Below are 23,336 nucleotides of genomic sequence, written 5' to 3'. Positions count from 1 at the left end.
CGGAGGATTGACGCAGGATTTCGGCGCAGGCTTCATGTAGCGCAGGAAGAAGGGATCCGTCGGAGGAGGCTTACATAAGCACAGCGCCATGTACGCAGGACGCAAGCGGAGGAAACCCGTCCAGAGAGCGTGAGTCCCCCCCCCCACCCCTTCTCGTCCCGTTAAACGGCACCGCGTTCGGCGGCTAAAGAAGCGACGCGCGGACCCCCGCTTCTTTATTCCGTTTTAAGCGAATACGGCAGATTTAGTTTGCTCCTAAATAAATGTGACATATGCACCTGCTACGAGGGACACGTGTCCCCTACGGGATGTCTCTCGGTGTCCTGCAGGGGGAAAAGTAACCGTGTTGTAAAATGTCCCTTTAATGCCTGCGGATTATTGCAGGCCTGCAAAAACTGCGGCCCGATTCAAACCCTCCACGCGTCGCTCTCAGATGCGTTTTGGTATTTTTATTTTTTTTTAAATGCCCCCCCCCCCCCGTGGTGATAAACTAAAAGAGCTGTTTTCAGACAGCGCTATTGTTGGATGAGGGTTCGGTCGAAGCGGCTCGTGCAGGTTGTTGCGCCATTTTCTGTCAAAATGTCCTTCAGGGGATCGCAGAGACTCTTTTTAACCTCTTCAGCTTATATATATATATATATATATATATATATATATATATATATATATATATATATATATATATATATATATATGATATCAGTAATAACATGTATTTGTTCAACTTATAAATGGCAACATGAAAAAAACAAGTATTTTCGTGTTTTAATTATTATTATTATTTTTAAACATTTGATGAGCGTTAACGATGAAGCGGTCTGTCTTTACTTTAAAGTCAGCCGCTGTGGGGAAGGACCTGGGGGACATTGTCCTTCTAATGAAGCCATTCGTTCCATCGTTTAATGCCGCCACTGATTGGGAAGAATAATCAAACCAAGGTCAGACTCCGTGTTCCCATAATGCTCCTCTGTGGTGAGAGGGACCGAGGTCCGGTCCGACTGGTGGGTCAGGTCTTCAGAGGCGGGGGGGGGGGGGGTCAGTGGGAGGTGTGTGGTTCATGACGAGGCCTTTAACACACACACACACACACAGGATACGTGTTAACCAATAACTGGTTGGAGCCTGGATTTATTTCCCACTGTTTTACCAATCTGAAAAATTATTGCTGTCCTACATTTTTTTTTTCTTTAAAAAAAAATCAAGGTTAAATTTATTCATCATCATTCATAAAATCCACATAAAAAAGTAAAGCCGCTGAGACAGATTTAGAAATCCACGAATTGATCAGATCAAATTCAGCATTAAGGACACGACTTTGTTCTAATAGAAATAAAACTACACGGCAGGCGTGCTGGGACAGAAATCACAACTTGCGGTTCATTATCATACAATATATTTTGTACTCTGTACAAACGCATCACATGTTCATGTTAGATTAGATTAGATTCAACTTTATTGTCATTACACATGAACAAGAGCAACGAAATGCAGTTTAGCATCAGACCAGAAGTGCAATAGTAGTAGGTACAAGTGTACAGATAATAATACGTATCTTACAGATAGAAGTTATATAATATGGGATATGCAGATTGATTGAGGAATATTTACACGTTATGCAGGTTGATTAGTGCATTTAAATGTAGGTAAACTATAAGCAGGAACTATAAACATCATTTACAAAAGGCAAATGGGCATTAATATGTGTACACATATATATGTGTGAGTATATATGTTTAGCTTAATCTTATTAGCCATGCATGCATATGCATATGTTTATATATTTTGCTCTTTATTGTGTGTATACATTTATTTATGTGGAAGGAGCAAAATAAGGAATTTCATTGTACATAATAACTAGTTGTTAATGTGTTAAACAATAAATATCTAAAATGTGGAATCACCACCAACAAAAGAGAAACAACACATGTTTAAACATTTTGTTTTTTTCATATGGTCGAAAATTGTGATTTAATTATTTTTATAATGAAGAGCTATTGACACATTCTGCCTTAATAACATTATATTTTATGTTAGTAGACTTCTATTAACTGAACCATTGTAACTTTCACAGTCGAACTTATATATACTTTATAACTTTCTTATATTTATAACTTACTTATATTTTTTATTTCAGTATTTGTGGTGCTGCTTTTCTCGTCCGGATCAATGACCCTTTAATATCTATTGTATTATTTATCAGTAAAGTATTGAGTCCATCCTCTGAACGCAGAACGCAGGGTCTCAAAATTTATAAAAAATATTTTTGGGAACATGGTGGAAATGCAGATTATTTCAAAAGTTTGACTTTTTATTCTGAACTATAATTGACTATAATACTATTACGTTTTGGTTGCATATGTTGCTTTAAAACACACAATTCAAACAAATGGTTGAATATTTGAGGGTTAGTAGTTTAATCATAAGGTTTATATAACCTAAAATAAATGATTCAATGTTTGTTGTTCAGTTTCAGCGGCAGATCTCAAGTTTTTTGTTTTCTTTGTGATTCGCTTCATTTGAACAAAAATAAAAAAATTGTCATATCAGCTCAAAATATATGATTATTCTGATATTCTTCTATAAATCTGCTTCATCTGCCTCCTGACCTGCATCTTTCCACCGTGGCCGGAGTCAAGACAACCAATCAGCACCAAAGAGCTTCTCAAACAGCCAATCAGAGCCGAGCAGTCTCTCAAACAGCCAATCAGAGCCGAGCAGTCTCTCAAACAGCCAATCAGATGGAACTGGGGAAATGACTGGGAATGATGATTAAACCTAGAAATGAGTCAGCATTTTTTTCACTTCAACCTCCTTTGTCTTTGAAGGGTTTTTTTTTCGACTACTTTTATTTATCTTCAGACCAAACCATGACGTTTAAAACTGAACTAAATATTTTTGTTGCCTAAACTAAAGTGTTTTAAGGTGTAATCGAGAGCTCGGAAACAACTTTGGAAGAAAGAAAGTCCCGTCCTGGATGGTTCTGGGGGCGAAGTTCACCATTGACCCCCCCGCTCTCCATCTCCCGCAGGGGTGAAGCACGCCCCGGCCGAAGGGGCCAAGTCCAACCCGTCCAAGCGGCACCGGGACCGGCTGAACGGCGAGCTGGAGCGGCTGGCCGGCCTGCTGCCGTTCCCGAGGAGGTCACCGCCGGCCTGGACAAGCTGTCCATCCTCCGCCTGAGTGTCAGCTTCCTGCGGGCCAAGAACTTCTTCTCCGGTGAGTCTCTCCTCTCCTCACGCAGATGTTCCCAATCGGCACACTTCGGTGGACCTCTGCCGGGGAAGGCCTGGCCCCGCCTCCTAACCCGCCATTACGGCAATGTCACAACAGCCTGTTCTGTTGGGCCCACATCTCACTGCTCGTCTCGTCAAACCAGCGGAGGGAGAGCGAGCAGCCACCCGCCCGGAGAACGGGCCCTTAATATTTCATCAACCATGGGCCCGCGCGTGTGTGCGCGTGTGTGTGTGTGTGCACGGCGAGGCATGGGGAGGGAGGGCTGCACGCCGGCGGCCTTCTCGCCGTGACGCTGTCGTTCCAGCCGCTGATCCCTGACTGCAGGTTGCTGCAGTGCGGCCGGCGGATGAATAATTGAGAGAACCGCTGAAGTTTGAATAATTGACGACACGGAGGCAGAGCCATGTTTGTTTAAGGCGGCGGCTCTAGGGGGGGGGGGGGGGGGGGGGGTGTGGTAGTTGCGGCGCCGGTGATACGGTCCGTTCGTACTCCCATTGTGTGGCTGCCGCTCAGAAGGAACCCGGGACGCTCGCCGATCGCACACCTCCGGGGCCCAGACGAGGCCACGCCCCCCCCCCCCCCCCCCCCCCCCCCACCTACCTTCTGTAGCTCATCTGTGTGCACACAAACGACAGGCCGAGCTATCTGGGTTACATGATCGTCAGCGGGCCATCCCTGCACGACGCCCCCCCCCCCCCCCCCCCCCTGACCCCCCTAGCCCCTCCTCTGCCCATCCTTCCCTCGTCCTGCCCCGATAGGGCTTAACCCCCCCCCCCGCCCCCCCATCCCCCATCACCGCTGATCACGATGCACGCTGCAGCCAGGAATGCAGGCACCGAAAGGGGAAAACCTGGCAATCAGTAGTCACAGTTTTCCCTACCTAAGGCCCCCCCCCATATTCCCCCCTCACGCTGAGAAAGTGTCCAATAAAAAAACAAACATTTTATTTAAAAAAAAACATTTACTACTATTATCCTCGGTCGGACAGGTTGGCACCATGCACCGTGCACCATGCACCATGCGCCGTGCACCGTGCACCATGCACCGTGCGCCGTGCACCGTGCACCATGCACCGTGCGGCGAAGCGCTCACCCACCGGCCGCTCAGCTCTGTAACGTGACGCCACTTACGTTCGGCCTCGTAAGTCACGCGGCGCAACATTTGCCGTGGCTTCCGCGATGATGCAACAAGGAGGAGCCGATCTGAAAACTATAGAAATCACCAATGGATGAGTCAATGTGGCCCATCGCAAGTTTCCCTCGGGCTACAAAACTAAGCCAATCCATCAGAGACATTACGTGGCCACTGTGCACAGGACCACGTGCTCCAGATATAACATGTGACCGGTGACCTGCGGCAGGTGGTGTGAACCGGCGTCCCCGGCTGAACAGTGAGCTCAGGGGTCTGTGTGATGGACGCGAAGAAGAATATTCCGTACAAACACCGACGCACTGGATTCTGCACAACTACATGGGTCTAAAAATAACCCGGAGAGGAGAACGCGTCCCTGTGCTGTGCTAACAGCAGCTCTGTGCCGTTAAGTAACACTTCAGCCCAATTCTGGCCTGTGATTGGTCCGAAAAGCCTCGTCCAGCCTCTTCTTGGCAGCGTTGTGTGTGTGTGTGTGTGTGTGTGTTGCCGTGGAGGGCACACGGCGACCTGTAACCACGCCTTGGAAAGAGGCCAGCGTGGCTTGTAAGGACGGGCGGAGGATTGAGCAGCTCAGAACATCACCCCCCCCCCCCCTGATCCGCTTGTAAACGGCATTATGGGACAAATTGAAAATGGCCAAACATTTAGTAAATATTTGCAGTGGGCTGGATGTTTGTTTGGGGTCTTAGCTGCGAGCAGGGTGAAACCCCCCCCCCCCCCCCGTGAGATAAAACCCCAGGGGGTCTGAGCGCCGTCTGTAAGCTTCACGCCGGCGGCCCTGTGGGGGGGGGCACTGGCCATCATTTACTGCTGCCAGTCACTTTGTCACCCAAAAAATAAAAAACATGTGGAATCTGAAAGGAAAGTGAATTCCTCCCATTGTTGTTCTCAGTGTCTGAAACCATGAGTGAGACACCCCCCCTCCATCCTTCTGCCATCGTCCGCACGGAGAAGACTCCCCGCCCCTCTACCGAGTGGACGGAGGAGGAGATGAGAGGAATCAATATTGCGGGAAAAGCTTTTCTCCAGCGGTTCCTCCTCCCTCTGGAGACGCTGCAGCGGAGTAAAAGCCTCTGGTTTTCGGGGTCACTGCTCGTACGTCGGCTCTGATCCGTCAAATCCTGGAGGGGGGGGGGGGAACACCTTCCTCTTCCTCGCTGTGTTGTGCCGCTCCGGAGAAACACCAGAGACCTTCAGCCGGTGGACCTTCGTCGCGTTCACGCTGAAGCTCCGTGACGAGATCTGCTCTTTGGCCTCCCTTCGTGTGCTGCCCCACTTCCTCGGGTACCTGCAGGCCCCTGATGGGGGGAGGGGGGGGGAAAGCATCTCAGGGCGATGGTCTCTGTTTCCTTAACTGTTTCCCTTCCCTTAACTAAAAGCATTTACCCCCCCCCCCCCCTGTTGAGTGGACCCAAGGTGTGTGGGAAGAAGGTCAGGGGTGTCCACCCAAAGCCGTTCCTCGTGTGAAGGTACAAGCCTCGAACACCCCCCCCCTCAGATGATGGACTCCTTGTTAACCCCACCACCCCCTCCCCCCCCCCCCAGACAACAAAGGACCTGACCCAGAACCCAGTCGCCCAATCATGTCATACATCAGCCTGGGGGGGGTCGGAGGTCATCGCGGGTCGCGGCACGGCGCTGCTGGCGAGGTCACAGATTAACGTGGCCGACCACTGGTCTCTTTCTCATGACATCACAGCTCATCGCCGCGGCGACCAGCGACACACAAAGTTCCATCCAAAAGTAGATGATGGTCTCATAAAATAAAAGCAAATAATGAGGAAACGGATCATCGCTCATCATCACTGGTTGGTAAACTCACTCTGTGTCAGTCAGCTGGACCCAAACGACGGGTCTCGGTCTTCATCTTCACTTTAGGTTTGATGTTTCTTCTCTGCTGTGTTTGTGATTTGAGGTGGACCAACAGGACAATGGGTTTTTTTTTTTTTATCTTGTTTGTTGTTGTAATACAGCTTCTGGCCACTCGGGGCGGAAATACGTCCAAAATCAGGGATTCTCAACTGGTGGGTGGGTCGCCGACCCGTTTTTAATGGGTCGCGGGCCTTTGCATGGGAAAACAAAAATTAGAATAAAAAAAAAAAAAAATCACAAAAAAAATCCTCCTGTGATTTTATTTTGAAGGGACTTTTTTAATGCAGCGGAGTGTCGTTTTTTTTTGCTGGCATTGGGTTTTTAGGATAATTAAACATCCTGAATATAAAATATAAAATTCAGCTTATGAACTTGATTTTGAATAAATTTCGAGAAGTGGAGAATGTTCCTCGTTTTGGGTCACGGCTCGTCATTAAGGGGCGATAGTGGGTCCCGGAGCCAGAACCAGTGGAGAACCACTGCCCTAAATCACCTTTAACCCCGAGGAATGTCTGTGTGTGTTTCATTGCTACATTTTGTTACTTCTTCTACTCTTTAAATGGCAGAAGCACGTCCTCCCTTTGAGGCACTTTGTGGGTGAACGTGACTTTTGCTTCTGCTGCTGACATGGAGATCATGACGTTAGACCAACGGTCTGGATTCAAAAGGAGCCTTTTTTGACTGCGCGTGATGAATGTTTGAGGGGCTGAGGGGCGGTGGGGGGGGCGTCTTTAGCATGAGGCGACCTGACAGCCACAGCAGTGCTTTGCAAACATGATCACAGGAGTAAAAAAAAAAGCTGTCTGCCTCTCTCTCCCTCATTCTCCCCCCCCCCCTCTGCAGTCACCCTGACCGGAGCGACTCCACACTCAAAAAAAGGATATTGGCTGGTTGTTACATTTACTAATGTGTAACATGTAGAATGAACGATATTCATTAATGTTTTCAATGTGAACGTGATTCAGTCATGTAGGATTGGCATGAACTTCAAAAACGTAACGTTTATTAGATCCATTCATGTTGCGATTAACTGAGAGAATCGAGTAGCCAGGCATGACCGCGAAAACCAAGGCGAAGGCAGTCTTCGTCAGAACCAGATTAAGAAGATACACCGTTGGCCGCACATGGAAAAGGTAAGCAGAAATCCATCACCATCCTTCTAAAAGTAAAACAATTATACGTGCATTAATATCTTCATATCTTAGCTCGTTGTTCTGTTTATGCTATTTTTTATGTAGTGTTATTTTTTACTACATTTAAAAAGGGTAAAGTCCCCATGCGCATGGCTAGCTATGTTGTGTTAGCTTATTAACGTTACGTTACTCCTTTTTGCAACATACCAATGTGAACGGTGAACAGTGAGCTATTGTTAATGACGAGGTAACGTTTTAGCAATATATTATAAGGTGTTCACGACTAGCTGACGTTGACTTAATGACGTTAGCATACTCCTTGTAGGGTTACATTAGCGCGCTAACGTTACTGCTGAATTTGAATGACAATAAATGACTAAGCACACGTTTCATTTACTAAGAGTAATACTACCGTCATTTTGGTTTAATACTGGAATATAGGATATAAATTAGCTAACGTTAGTTTGGAACAAGGCCAATAGCTGCGCGCGGCAAATATAGCAGGCCGTTATACCGACTCTCCCAGATAGCAATGAGTCGGCGGACCATCGGCGGTTCTCCAGAGGCAGTAGAAGCGACAGTATAGCGTAATCGCAAACACGTTTGTCGGCGCACCGCCAGCGGCAACCGCTTCGTTTCCCGGACGGCCAGCCGCCGTTCCGCCGCAGTTATACCGAAGGCGGCTACTCCGCGGCCCGCCGAGGCGAACGCTATTTTGGAGCGATCTGTATATATATTTATAGATATAAAAATGTATAGCATGCAGTTTATCTAGAACAATGATTGATCAAACCAGACCAATTCCCATTTCCATTTTAATTCCACATTTCAAAGTGCAGTACTGTCATTGATAGGTAGGGTTGCCAACACTTTCGCGGGCTGACAGGTGGTGCTAGCGGCGGGGCTTGCACAACCTCACATGCTCCGCTCTGGCCACCCGGCCCCGGCGCGCACACTGATCTGATGCGTCACAATAACCGGGAGTTTTTCGCGCGTCATTGACTTAGGAGGCCTTAACCTTCATGAATATTGATTGATTGTTCTATCTGACTTTATTGCAGCAATTTCTGACTGCAAAAGTGTCCTGTGTCTGCTATCCCCCAAAGTGTGTCTTGGGCAACCTCACTGACCTTCCAAGCATAAAACGGTGAATTTTTCTGACTGAAAAGTGATTCTAATGTTAAAAAGTGCATGTTTGATGGTCTAGCAAAATTAGATTTGATTAGTTCCCATGTATTCTTTTTTTTATAAAGATAGCTTAATAACTTTATGAATATTAATTGATTGTTCTATCTGACTTTATTGTAGCAATTTCTGACTGCAAAAGTGTCCTGTGTCTGCTATCCCACTGCAAGTGTCTCCTGGATCAACCTCACTGACTACACCATCCCACTGCAAGTGTCTCCTGGATCAACCTCACTGACTACACCATCCCACTGCAAGTGTCTCCTGGATCAACCTCAATGACTACACCATCCCACTGCAAGTGTCTCCTGGATCAACCTCACTGACTACACCATCCCACTGCAAGTGTCTCCTGGATCAACCTCAATGACTACACCATCCCACTGCAAGTGTCTCCTGGATCAACCTCACTGACTACACCATCCCACTGCAAGTGTCTCCTGGATCAACCTCACTGACTACACCATCCCACTGCAAGTGTCTCCTGGATCAACCTCAATGACTACACCATCCCACTGCAAGTGTCTCCTGGATCAACCTCACTGACTACACCATCCCACTGCAAGTGTCTCCTGGATCAACCTCAATGACTACACCATCCCACTGCAAGTGTCTCCTGGATCAACCTCACTGACTATACCATCCCACTGCAAGTGTCTCCTGGATCAACCTCACTGACTATACCATCCCACTGCAAGTGTCTCCTGGATCAACCTCACTGACTACACCATCCGACTGCATGAGTGTCTTGAGCAACCTCGCTGACCTGCCAAGCATAAAACGGTGAATTTTTCTGACTGAAAAAGCGATTCCAATGTTTAAAAGCGCATGTGTGATGGTCTAGCAAAATTAGATTTGCCTAGTTCCCATGTGTTTTTACATTTTTCATATGTGCAACCAACTGCTAGTAAAGGTGCTCTTTCTGTTGCTAGGTCAGTTGGAATTTTAGGTCAGTCAAAGAATAGCTTCTACCAGCAAGGGGCAGTACATGGTCGGTCTCAGCTTATCAACATTTTTGTTTTAATATTTTGGGTAGTTTTATTTGGCTAAGAGGATGTGGAGGTGTAAGGAGTGTAGTGTATCTCTACCAAGTAGATTTGAGCTACTAAAACATATTAGACTACAGCACCGGCACAAACAGCGCTATCCATGCCTACACATAAACTGCCCATGTACTTTTAAGACATGGAATGCTTTGCACATTCATTTAAATAGAGTCCATCCTCAACAAAAACCCCAGGAGCTGCTAGAATTGTCAACATTCAGTTGTCATTTGTGCACTTGTATTGATCTTCCTACAGAGAAGGCTTATTTTTTACACATTAGCACTCATTTGAAGAGTCGAGAAACTGTTACCTGTATGTTCGGGGATTGCAGTTTTCAAACAAATATATATGGATCATTTCACTCTCACAAGACCAGGAAACACAATCCACATACATTAAAAGATTTCAAGCCAGGAATAGTTACAACCACTCAAGTCTCACAAGAATCCTGTGATAATGCTGAGGAAGATCAACATATTCAAGATAACTGTGTAGTTGAAGCTGACAGTGCATGTTCAAGTAGTGACATGGGGGTAAATACAAACTTACCCGAAGTAATTGAGCAAAATTTTGCTGCAGCGTTACTAAAGTTAGAGCATTTTGCACATGTGCCAGGGACACACATGAATGACTTCTTAGAGGAACTTCACTACTTGTTAAGTTCTGCTACATTGCCCCTCTCAATTAACATTATTGAAGGTGTATTTCATAAACATTGTTACACAACTGATAAGTCTGTGATAACAGAAATAGCCACTGCTCTCAGCACATCTAACCCTGTGCTCAAAGCCATAGGGAAAGATGGTCCCCTAAGCACATCTTATCTCCGGAACAAGTACTATAAAGAGAGCTTTAAAGTTGTAGAGCCCATTGAGTACATACTCGATGCCAAGGAAAAAACAAGTTTTCAATATGTGCCGGTACTGAAGTCTTTGCAGCAGCTCTTTGATGTGAAGGAGGTTGTGGACACTGTTGTTGAAAACCACAGAGCACACCAAAGTAATAGGGTGACAGGAAAACCGCATACTTACAAATCTGCTCAGGATGGTTCACACTTCCAAGAAAACAGTTTTCTGTCAGGGGGTGAGTTGAGAATTTTGTTAAGTCTGTACATTGATGATTTTGAAGTTTGCAATCCTCTGGGTACTTCTCGCAGGAAACATAAGCTTTGTGGAGTCTACTGGACTTTGAGTAATTTGTCTCCAGGCTCACATTCATCACTATCCTCTATTTACTTGGCAGTCTTGTGTAAAAGTAATGATGTGAAGATGTATGGTTATGACCGTGTTTTACATCCTCTTCTTCACGATATGAAAACTCTGGAGCAAGAAGGGGTTTTCATTCCATTGCTTGGCAGATGTCTTAAAGGCACAATTCAGGTTGTTGTGGCAGATAACCTGGGAGCTCACAGTATAGCTGGTTTCAATGAGAGTTTTTCTGGTGGTTATATCTGTCGATTTTGTACAGGACTTAGAACAGACATCCAAACAAAAGAGGTAAAGTCCGGTGCATTCAGTCTCAGGACAAAAGAACTCCATGACTCTCATGTGAAATCAGCTCAAGAGAATAGTGCAAGCTCTTTTGGGGTGAAAAGACATTGTGCTATCTCAGAAACTCTTGCACATTTCAATCTTCACACAGGCTATCCTCCAGATATCATGCATGATGTTTTTGAGGGCATAGTACCAGTAGAGCTTGCACATTGTTTGGCATTGCTGATATCCAAGAGGTATTTCAATCTTGAAACCCTCAACAAATGCATCCTGCATTTCCCTTATAAGTGGGCAGACAAGACAAATAGGCCACATGTGATCCCACAAACGTTTTCTACAAGAAAAACAATAGGTGGGAATGCCCATGAAAACTGGGCACTGTTAAGACTGCTCCCATTCATAATAGGGCATCTGGTGCCTGAGGGAGACATGGCATGGCAAATACTGTTGGATTTAAAAGACATTGTTGAGCTTGTGGTTGCTCCGACACACACAAATGACTCAATTGCCTATCTTGAGGGCAAAATTTCTGAGCACAGACAAAAGTATCAAGAAGTCTTCCCTCATGTGCAACTGCTACCAAAACATCATTTTGTTGAGCACTATCCACAACTTATCAGGATGTTTGGTCCTCTTGTGGGACACTGGACCATGCGATTTGAGGCTAAGCACAGTTTTTTTAAGCAGGTTGTGCGACACACTAATTGCTTTAAAAATGTGCCTCTTTCCCTGGCTATGAAGCATCAGCTAATGATTTCATATCACTTGAGATCAGCCAGGTTTGAAAAAAAGGCCCTAGACATCACCAATGTCTCAACAGTTCCTGTGGCTGTTTTGAAACAAGAAATAGCTCAGACTATTGAACAGAAATTCCCTGGTACAGTTGAAGTTCACCTTACTAAGTGTGTGTCAAGCAAAGGTGTAACATTCAGAAATGGGATGATGGTTGCTCATGGGTCAACAAGTGGACTTCCTGACTTTGGAGAGATTCTTCAAATTTGCGTTGTACAGGACAGAGTGTTTTTTATGGTGAAACGGTTTTCTGGGTGGTACAGGGAACACTTCAGAGCCTTTGAGCTGAGTTCCTGTCCAACCCGAGAAACTATTTTGATTGAGCTTTGTGAACTGGCAGATGACTACCCTTTAGCAGACTACTTTGTTGGACCTTTCAGAATGGTGACATTAAAAAGATACATACACCTATAAATTTTGGGTCTGCAATGTTGAATGTTTCTTTTGTTCTATCATTGCTGTATTAAAATTCAGATCTATCTTTGTAAAAACATTTAGTCTTTCTTCTTTTACAGACTGTTGTGAAATGGCTTCTCCAGTGAAGCTCAGAATCATATTCGGAGAAAATGACTCCCAAAGATTGATCCTTCCAGATGGGGTTCCAGAGTCTGTCAGTGATCTCATACAGCAAATAAAGATGCAGTGTGGAGTAGAAGGAGACTTCAGGCTTCAATTCATGGATGCTGAGCTTGGGAATGAATTCATCAACTTGATCTCAACATCAGATGTCCAGGACAAAGGTTCCATTAAGGTCATCTTTAATTCAGTTGCACCTACCCAGTATGGTGACTTCCGAGCCCCCTACTCAGCTGCTGCTGCCGGCACTTCCTCTGTACATGAATCATCATCCCTTTCATCTTGTAGCTCTTTTGATACAGACATATTGTCTCCTCCTGACACCTCCTCAAGAGCCTCTGGGTGGCCGATTGTCTTCGATGTGCCCCAATTCACTTATGATACTGAACTACAGCTGGGCAGGGCAAATGCTGCTTTTAAAGAAACCGGAACTTTGTTTAATCCTGACAATAGACTTAAATCTAGTATTCTTGATGGCTTAACTAACAAAATCATCCAGTACAAAGTGTACCTCTCTGACAGAGAGTTTGATGATGTAGCAGGAGCTCTTGTGTCAACACATCCATGTTTGAAAGAGCCAGGTTCCATCACTGGATTTGGCGGATGGAAGACAAGCTTGAAATATAAACTTGGTAACTACCGAACAAAGCTAAGGCGGCTTGGATGCCCAGAAGTTGCAGTAAATTCCCTAACACACAAACCTGATGGCAAATGCAGTCCTGCCTATGGTGTCAAGAAGCCAAGAAAAGCAGAGGTGAATTACTGCCCCACCTATCCATTCGGTGAAACAGTGGAGACGCTAGAGAACATGAGAGTGGCCCTCCTCACAGAAGTACAGAAAAGAAACAATACGCACACGGTGGCGACTATGATGGAGAAGACTTTTGCTCTCAGAAGACAAGAGGTAATTCAAGAGGCACCCATGATAGCGGCTTTCAACACAAGGTGGCCAGCTCTCTTCCATGTGTGTGAGGTAAGTGAAGAAACATTCCGTTTTTTTTACTTCTATTGGAATATATAATTTCCTGTGAATACTTACGGACTTTATGTATTGTGCATTTGCATGTCTTGAACAAACTGAATTGCAGTATCATATGTGTACCTAACACCAGTGATAACAAAAAAGTCAAACAAATTTATTTTTTCTGTAGGTGAATGCAGAATTCAAGAGAATCACAACAATCAATTTGCAGTCAAAGTTCTTCTCCCAGCTGGATCTGTACTCTGAAAACCTGATCCAGGTGTATGCCAAGAAAAGTGGAGTTCAAGGGAGAAAGATCAAGAGCATCATGGTACCCATAACCCAGGTATGATGACAATGGAAAAGTTAAAGAGGCTATTCTACTCGTAGAACTTCTGTATTTTGTTTACTTACTTGTTGCCTTTATTGGTCCTCTGCACTTGTTGCTAACACCCCTGGATCCCAAGGGTTCACATACTAATTTACACACTGATATTGCATGGTTACTCATTGTGATTAGTAAGATGGTTGGTTTAGATGGTGTTCCTAATGTTATTTTATCTGCATACTTAGACTGCCAGCATTGACGTCAGACGAGAATGCGTCCTCAAAGGTCTATGTGTTTACTTGAACGAAGATCCAGAGAAGCTGGTGAAGGAATACACGGTATGTTCATTTACCTTTATCTTTACTTGGGTAAGATCAAATACGATTAAGTTGGCCCAACTTAACTTCTTAGTGTTGTTTTCAACTATTTGAATATATATTTGAATATAAAATATTCGTTGAAAGCCCTAATGTGAATGAAGTTTTTGATAGCTGTTTATACAGTAAAATAGTGCAATAAAAATGGCATGTAATGCACATAAGTGAAAAATGATTGCTTTTGTTAATTGTTTTGTCACAGAATATTGAAAGCAGTCAAACAGCAATGGCGGAGACAGTCTTTGCGATCCATGTGATTCGAAAAGAAGGAGCGGAGCCCAGTGATGACCCAGATGAAGTCGGAGTCATTCTGGAGGGGGTGGAAGTGCTGAGCGATTTGGGAAATGTACCTTTCGCCGTGTCAATGTTGCTTGCGCTTGTGTATGCTCTCAACTTGAGCTACCCTCGAGAGCTCAAGTATACTTTTGAAGTTCTGCAGAAAATAATAATGGAACTAGACCCAAACAAACTATCCATAAAAGGACAAGCTCTCAAAATAAAGCTATCCCGTTAGACACATTATGATGGCTAAAGCAGATTAGACACTTCTGTGTGTGTTTATTATTTTCTGTATTCCTGCGTGTTCACCAGTGCATTAAGTAAGTAATCACAAGTGTTTAAGATGAATGTTTGAAATATTTTAAGAGGGATGTTTGTACAAAGTCTTCAGAGTTCAGGTCAAGACTACTAATAACCACTGTTAGCACTTTCAAAAATGTATTTTAATTTGTGTCATAGAAAGTTGAGAAAACGTTTTGATATGTATGTTTATAAGAGAAGCTGCTCATTAAAACATTATTCAGTGCCTACTTTGAGAAACATCTCTCATTTGTCTTGTTTCCAGCCAACACAGTTGTATATTTTGTTAAAACCTAGTTTCAGTTGTGGTTCAGGGTAAATGTTAACACTAAAGATATTTTTAGTATTACTATAGCAAAATCATGGAAAGTATTTCAACATAATTTAACTGCTTTCTTTAAGCAATAAGCAATTAAGTTGGTTCACTATAAAATACTCGGGGCAGATCAACGTAATTTATTAGAGTTAGTCCAACCTATTTTTCTTTGGCAGGATTAAATTGAATAATTTGGGTTGGTCTAACTTAATTGACTAGCGTATATTTTACTAATGTGGCATTAGTCAAACCAACCGTATTCATTTGAGTTTGACACAACCCAAGAAAATGCGTTGAACCAACCATAATAAATTAAGTTGATCCTACTCAAATGCATCAAGTCGTATCAACATAATTTCTTTATGCTCAAAGAATCAATAAAATAGTGTGCAAATCATTTCCATGATTTTATTAAGTTCGTTGAAAGCGTTGTTTTTTTGAGTGCAGCTGCTGTGAGCGGTGACGGCGATGACGCGTCAGCGGCGGCGGAGGCCCAGACCCCCGAAGGCGAGCTGCTGCTGCAGGTACGTCTCCTTCTGGTTTCGCGGAGATGTTTGTTTGATCGTCTCTTCCACACATCCCCCCCGTGTCCCCCCGTGTCCCCTCGTGTCCCCGCCGTGTCCCCTCGTGTCCCTCGCCTTTGGGGCTCTTTGTTTTGCCTTTTCATCCCGATGAGTTCCCTAAAATCCATTTAGGCCGATGGCCGAGGCTCACGGGCTCAGGGCAGCTTACCTCCCGATACGTCTGCCGCTCCTAATCTGAAAGAGCGCCGCGTTCGACGAGTCGCTGGACGTTTCCCTCCCGTCTTTGGCCGTGGACGTATTCAAAGGAATTGTTTTGACATTTTGGGAGGTTTCAGAGCTGGTTAGCTTAGCTTAGCATTCAAATAGCGGCGCCTCACTTCCTCCCTGACTTCAGTCAGCAGTTCCTCACCTCCTCATCAAGTGGGATGAAGGTGATCCTTTGAAGCTCCTCCTCTTCCTGAGGCGTGAGTGGGCTTCCTCCGCTCTCCCCGCCGGACGTCGGCGAAATTCTGGACGAGACGTGTTATTCAGACCCAGAAACGGCGGCGGGACGTTTTCGTTAATTAATTCTCTTCGTTTTTTGAAAAACAAAACGTGTGGACTTTATCATTTTTGACGACAGCTGTCGTTACACCTTTACTTCTATGAATTTGCTCTATTTCAGGAAAACCATCTGTAAGCCCCCGTGGCTCCTCTTGTGCTCATGCACTCTCAACTGATTCCCCCCCCCCCCCCCCCCTCATTTGCAGCTGGGAGGTTAATGAGTGCACATCTGGAATTCCCACTTTTACTCGATTTGAATCTCCATCGCGGGAAACTGCCTCAAAATATCGAATCAGTGCAACGTGAGCGGCTGAAGGAGGGGCCCAGGAGGCGGGGCTTAGCTCAGCCCTCAGATGTTAGTGGATAAGATCTCCTGCATCATGGAGGAAAGAGATGGTGTGTGTGTGCCTGTGTGTGTGTGTGTGTGTGGTAACGTTGGGTAAACACAGGGAGGCCGTGGCTCGTTTAGTGAGGTGGAAACGTTGCACCAGCTGTTCCCTTTTGAGGAGAAACAATCAGTGTGCTCCATTTCACTTAACACGCTTCCTCCTTTTCCTTCCTGGTCTCCTCCTTTCATGTCCTCCCTTCCTTTTACTTCTGCATTTTCTCACAAGATCCAAGCCTTTATTTTACTGTAGTGCTCTGACATCACAAAGCTGTTTCCCAACAGATGGAGGAACTGTCTACGATGTCTTTGATTGAAATGAAAGTAGAATAATGAACATATAGAAGTATAAAGGTCACATGTGTCTTCATTGAATCAAGGGCTGCGTCCTGTTTGTTATTTTGAAGTCAATGCACACACTGTGTTTTTGTTCATTCTACAGTAGCAAACTCAATAAGAATCACTCTCAAACCACCTCCCCATCCATGATATCTTGGTGTTTTCCGTTCCACCCGCAGGCTCTCAACGGTTTCGTCATGGTCCTCACAGCCAGTGGGACCATCTTCTACTCGTCTCACACCATCCAGGACTACTTGGGCTTCCACCAGGTATCACCGTGCCCTCATAAATGTATTATAGCCCCTTGAAGAAGGGTGTGTGTTAGTTAGCTCCACCTCCCGAGGAGCAGCGCCATCGCGTTTGTCTTCTCTGAGGAGAGAATTGCTTTAAATGTTTATGGTGCAGCCTACTCTGCAGACCCCCCCGGGGGGGCTTGTTCCTCAGGGAGGGGCCGTGTTCTCCGGCTGGAGGCCTCGCGTGCATTGTGTTGAGAGAGGCTCGGGGGGGGGGGGGGGGGGGCTGTTGGACCCGTCGGCCCGCTCCCTGCATGATGCGGAGTCAGAGGCTCACACACAGGGCCTGACCTATTTATGGACGTAGCCTTTAGCACCAGTCAGCGGGGGGAGAGGGAGGGGCAGGGGGAGGGGGAGGGGGAGGGGGGGGGGACAACAATGTGCCGTGTTTCCAAGAAGTGCACCCTCTTGTTCGTACAGTGTGGTTTTTCCCTCGGGGGGTGCCACCTTGCATTCGTCCTGCACGCTGCGTCCTCGTTTGGGCGCCAGCTGATTGTCCCTCTGGTTGCGGCTCCTCAGACCGACGTCATGCACCAGAGTGTCTACGAGCTGGTCCACACGGAGGACCAGCAGGAGCTCAGGAGGAACCTGCACTGGGCTCTGAATCCTCCTCCAGCCGCTGCACCCGCCGTCACCCAGGACTCCCCCCGAGGTGATGACACCCCGCCCCCCTTTTTTATTGTCAATTGGTGTTTCTTTGAGGTCATTTTGTGTCTCTTTTTAGTCTTCTGAGTCCCTCTGAAGTCCCCTTGGGTCTCATTGTGCTCCTTTTGCATCTCCTGGTTGGTCCATGGCTCTTTGTGTGATATTCTGTAAATGAAGGCCTGGGGGGGGGGGGGGGGGGGGGGGGGGCACCAATACATTGGTATTTAGACGCATTACAGCTTGATAACAGACACCCAGCCGTGTACAAAGTGCTGGTCAGGTGGTTGAGTAAACAAAGCTTCAGGCATCAGGCCATAAGACAGGTCACATGACTGTAATCTTCAGGTGTGGCTTGGGAGGTGAAGTGGTCCCAGGTCTGCTTACGTGCTTCTTCGATCATGTGAGGCTTTGCACAATGAAGTAACACCGCAATGTGAAACCCAACATGTGACCTCGGAGGAAATGGATCCACATGTTCTCTTTTGTTGGTTGTAGAAAGGTGGACGCGGCGTCGGTGTGAAAGAGCTCACTTATAGCGGCTCACGTGTCCCATTTTTAACGCAGAGATGGAGGCCGGCGGCGGCTCCTCCGTGGTCACCTACAGCCCCGAGCAGCTGCCCCCGGAGAACTCGTCCTTCCTGGAGAGGAGCTTCGTGTGTCGCTTCCGCTGCCTGCTGGACAACTCCTCCGGCTTCCTGGTGGGTTCAACGCCCGAAGACCAGAGGGGACGCGCGGTCCAAGTTATACAGACGGATGTTGTTCTCCTCTCTCTCTCTCTCTCTCTCTCTCCAGGCCTTGAACGTCCAGGGCCGGCTCAAGTTCCTCCACGGGCAGAAGAACGGGGGGAAGGCCGCGCCCCAGCTGGCCCTCTTCGCCATCGCGACTCCTCTGCAGCCTCCGTCCATCCTGGAGATCCGCACCAAGAACATGATCTTCAGGACCAAACACCAGCTGGACTTCACGCCTTTGGCCTGCGACGCAAAGTGAGGGCGCCCCCCCCCCCCCCCCCCCCCCCCCCCTCCCCGCGCGGTGTAGGAGAAGAACCCGGACCCGAGGTCGGAGGTCGGAAGGTTAACGGCGATGCTCTTCTGGGTGTGCAGGGGGAAGATAGTGCTCGGGTACACCGAGGCTGAGCTGCGGGTCCGAGGATCTGGGTACCAGTTCATCCACGCGGCCGACATGCTGTACTGCGCCGAGAACCACGTCAGGAGTAAGTGGCTTTTGTTTTTTTCTTCTTCTCCAGACCCAAAAATTGCAGGTTCCTGCCAAAGAGAGGCTTCCTCATCCGCTCCACCCAGCTCCACCCAAAGGAGCGGCTACTTTTAAACGTAGTCCCGTGGATGGAAGGTGAGGAGTTCCCGAGAGTCAGGGAGTTCAGGCGGCTTTGGGGGAGTAATCCCGCTGGATTACGGAGCAGATTGAGCAAAGCTGCAGGGGTGGGGGTGGGGGCCGACAAATCCATAGATGATCCATACGGCAACGCACTGACACTTCGACACTGGGTCCAATCAACCGAGAGCGGAGGGGCGCGTTGAAGGAGGACTTTTGTCGCTCTCTCTCTCTGTTTACTCTCCATATGAGTTTGATCCGACGCTTTCACCAGCAGCCACTTGGTCTCGTGACGCCGTAATTGTACATTCTTGAATATGTTCCTGCTACCTAAAAGGATCCTGTCAGTCAGGTCGGCTGGGGCTGATGTTTGTTGACGTTCATCACAGGACTTCGGTCATAAATGAAGGCTCTTCATTGGTTTTAGTACTCATGTGTTTTAATGAACTTGTTCTGTATACAAATGGTCTTTTTGTGGCTGATGTGCACATTCATGCACATCATTTAATAGGCCTCATCGGTGTGTCTTCCTCCGTTTCCACAGTGATGAAAACCGGGGAGAGCGGCCTGACGGTGTTCAGGCTCCTCACCAAGGAGAACCTCTGGAAATGGGTGCAGGCCAACGCCAGGCTGGTGTACAAAAACGGCAAACCCGATTACATCATCGCCACCCAGAGGCCCCTCCTGTACGTGGTTTCTGCTGCAACACGAAGACGGGACACGATGCGAAGGCTTCGCTATAGTCACAAATGTGTTTTTAATCTGAATTATTCAGGGAAAGCGTTGCCCATTTGGTCGAGGGAAAAATCTAGATGGAAGCATGTGTAGCTTTTAGTCACGGTGGGCATCCGAAAGGAAATGAGTACAGCTGTTGTTGTGCTTTACAGGGACGAGGAGGGAGGAGAGCACCTGCGTAAGCGCTCCATGCACCTGCCCTTCACCTACGCTACCGGGGAGGCCCTGCTCTACCAGTCCAACCATCCCATCGCAGCCTTCAGAGACGGCGGCCACGAGAAGAACGGCACCAAGTCCAAGAAGAGCCGGACTGAGAGGCTGGTGAGGCACGGCCTGGACCCGGGCTCCCTCCTCGGGGCGCTCATGAGTCAGGACGAGTCGGTGTACGTCTGCCAGCCCGCCGCCGAGCCCAAGGTGACCTTGCACAGCTTCTTCGGCGAGCAGACGGTGGGCTTCTCGGAACCCGAACCCGCCGGCGCGCCCCGCCGCTGGGACGAGCCGAGCGGCGGCGGCTTCGACCCGCTGCTGTCCACCCTGGACGGCCTGTCCCTGGAGGGCCTGGAGGTGGCGGACGGCGAGGAGGCGGGCGACCTGTTCGGCGCCCTGGAGGGCCTGGGGCTGAGCGCCGAGGACCTGGAGCTGCTGCTGCTGGACGAGCGGATGATCAGGGTGGAGATGGACCCGGAGCGCGTGCCCGCCCTGGACGACCTGCTGACTAACGACGAGATCCTTTCGTACATCTACGACTCCATGGAGGCGGAGGCCGGAGGGGCGCCTCCGGGCTCCGCCTCGCCGCCCGAAAGCGCCGCCGCCTCCTCCTCCGGCGCCAACGTGCAAATGCAGTTTCCTCACCACAAGCCTCCCGCGGCGGCGCACGCCCCCATCCTGCAGCTGTCCCAGCAGATGCAGCAGCACCTCAACATGCGCGCCTGGGACCAGCGGGGCGGCCATTCGGCGAGCGCCGCAGCGGCCAACGGGCACGCTACGGGCGCCCTGGTGGAACACTTCAGAGCGGCTTTCAGCGGCGAGGCGCCGACGCCGGAGGGAGAGCTCCATCAGACGCACCAACGCTACCTCCAGCTGCAGCATCTCGCGCAGCGGCGCCACGCCGACCAGAAGGTCGCCGCCGCCGCCGCCGGCCCCAACGGGGAATCCCAGTGGCGGGACTACGGGCGCCGCGCGGACGCGGGGGGCGGCTCCTGCCTGGAGAACGGCGCGGAGTGCGGCGCGAGCGGGGGTGGTCCGTTCGGGGGGAAGGTCATCCGCGGCCCGTCGCAGTGCCCCGCCCCCAACGCCACCCTGGAGCAGATCCTGGCAGCGGCGGCCCCCGAGGTCCCCCTCGGCCCCGCCCCCCACAAGGTGAGCGTGCTGAGACGCTCGCGTGTGCCATGAGCGGTGACACGGCGTGGGGGTGGGGGGGGGGGGGGTGGTCTCCTTCTGCTTCTACATCCACGTCTGTCTGGTCGGTTGCTTTCGGGTCGCTGCTCGATGTCCAGAGGTCAACGACGCTCGACGTGCCGTGACCCCGGCGATGCGAGCGCTGACCTGTGCGCTGCTGCTGGCTGCCGACCGCGAGGAGAGAAACGGCAACACATTTATTTTGTTGAATGTTGTTTCTGCACAAACAAACCCTTCAGTGGTTCAAATGTTCGCTCAGAAAAGAAGAATAGTTTTTTTAACGTATTACATGTTTTTAAGGAAAAAATAATTTCCTCGATTGAAGTTGTAGATTTTAGAGGATTTTAATAAAATGAGTGTTGTGTGTTTTATTTTGAAATGGGGTCAGATTCATTCTCTATTAATAATGTGAGCAAATGATGAATGTCAATAGTTTTACCTCCTTTTTAAAAACATTCCAGTTTGTGGTGATATTCTTAAAATATCACCACACCTTCTCCCAATGAGCAGCTGTGTTGTGTTCAAACTACTTCCTGTCTGCTGATGACCCGCCTCTCGCCCCCCCTCCCCCACCCCCACTCCCCCGCAGGTGGAGAACGGCTGCCTGCTGAACGGCGCTTACCCAGGGGGCCGCGCTCTGGCCAGCAGGAACGGCACAGCGCCCCCTGCTGCCCAGATGCCCGAGACTCTGTCCTGCCTCCCCGACCCGCCGGCCTCCAGCTTCTACCTTTGACAAGCGCGAAGGGGGGGGGGGGGTTGGGGGGGCCTTAAACTTCCACACGAGCTGAACAAACGCAGGCCTGTAGTTTGGGCTTTTTGGTTTCCAATTTGTACTTTGTGTGTGTGTGTGTGTGTGTGTGTGTGTGTGTGTTGTATTCCGAGTCCCACTATCATACGAGTCCTTTGTTTACAATGATGCAGTTGAGAGAGCTCCGTTTGTTTGTATCACAGAAAAAGTGAATATGAGATTTCTTCAAAACGAGTTTCACAAATCTTCAGAAACACAAAGCAGAATTTAATACAAATAATAGTTCTGTCATCTGTTATTTTATTTTTTTTGGTTATATTTTATACTCTGTGAAAACAAAAGAAGGAAGACCTTTTCCTAAAATATTCATGTTGTGTGTTGACATGACAGAAATCAGTTTATTACTCAAAATAAATAGGTAAATACCACTTTATTAGTACATTTAGGGATTTTATTTTTAGCATCTGCTGATTCCAGACTTTTTTGGACCGTCGGAGGGACAGAAGGACACGGGTGGAGACGAGAGGAGACGTGGAGACGGGAGGAGACGGGAGGACACGGGTGGAGACGGGAGGACACGGGTGGAGACGGGAGGAGACGGGAGGACACGGGTGGAGACGGGAGGACACGGGTGGAGACGGGAGGACACGGGTGGAGACGGGAGGACACAGGTGGAGACGGGAGGAGATGGGAGGACACGGGTGGAGACGGGTGGAGACGGGAGGAATGTACCGAGGACTGAGGGAGCATCAGATGCAGTGTCATGTGACGTCGGTACTTCCTGTTTTCAATCGTCAGTCGGCCGGCTTTGTGTCGCACGCACACGGACAGACACACACACACACACACACGCAGGCCTGCAGGCTGTGTGGTTTTCCGCCACGTCACAAGAATGTAATATTTCATTTCCTCCGCTCTTGGTCCATAAGTGTTTAGTTTTTTAACTGTATAATATGGAAATGATGGCTAGAAATACGGTGCACTTTATGTCCAGCGTCTACTCGATGCAGATGTGCGTTCTGGTGGGCCCAGGTGTGTCCCTCCTTTGGGGCACACCTCAGGTGACGGGTTAATGTCCTCACGAGCACAAACACGTCTTTATCTTCCTGCACTCGGAGCTTTGTTGTTGTTGTTGTTGTTGCGTCGTCTCCTTTCAACTGACTCTGATAGAAGTCCATTCATTTCGTTTGTTTCCGTGTTTATTAACGTCCTCGAATGTCCTCGAGTTGACGCGTGAGACATAAGAGAAGAAAACGTCCCGCTCGGTGGTTCACCGTCTCATGAAGGTTGGGGGGGTCAAAGGTCGATGCACAGAGATGAACTCCTACGTGGCTTTGTTTTTTTTTGGGGGGG

General features: G+C 48.1%; 1 protein-coding gene across 1 annotated transcript; it reads left to right on the top strand.

Annotated features, from left to right (window-relative positions):
- Positions 1-88: 88 nt before the first annotated feature.
- LOC119228432 (aryl hydrocarbon receptor-like) lies at positions 89-23,336 on the top strand. Its single transcript, XM_062564878.1, has 12 exons — positions 89-129; positions 2,936-3,216; positions 7,102-7,124; positions 15,491-15,568; positions 17,015-17,104; positions 17,648-17,780; positions 18,338-18,471; positions 18,566-18,756; positions 18,874-18,983; positions 19,647-19,788; positions 19,990-21,196; positions 21,825-23,336. Exons 1-12 carry the CDS (start codon positions 89-91, stop codon positions 21,966-21,968), a joined length of 2,574 nt encoding a protein of 857 aa, XP_062420862.1. The 3' UTR covers positions 21,969-23,336.

Source organism: Pungitius pungitius, chromosome 10, assembly GCF_949316345.1.
Source record: "Pungitius pungitius chromosome 10, fPunPun2.1, whole genome shotgun sequence".
NCBI classification, from domain to species: domain Eukaryota; kingdom Metazoa; phylum Chordata; class Actinopteri; order Perciformes; family Gasterosteidae; genus Pungitius; species Pungitius pungitius.
Note: the sequence above shows the minus strand (reverse complement) of the source record. Positions and strands in the feature narration are given on the sequence as shown.

Coding starts and splice junctions, on each gene's coding strand:
- LOC119228432 (XM_062564878.1), top strand. CDS start 89: ATGTACGCAGGACGCAAGCGGAGGAAACCCGTCCAGAGAGC. Junction 15,569..17,014: donor AAGGCGAGCTGCTGCTGCAG/GTACGTCTCCTT, acceptor TTCCACCCGCAG/GCTCTCAACGGTTTCGTCAT. Junction 21,197..21,824: donor TCGGCCCCGCCCCCCACAAG/GTGAGCGTGCTG, acceptor ACTCCCCCGCAG/GTGGAGAACGGCTGCCTGCT.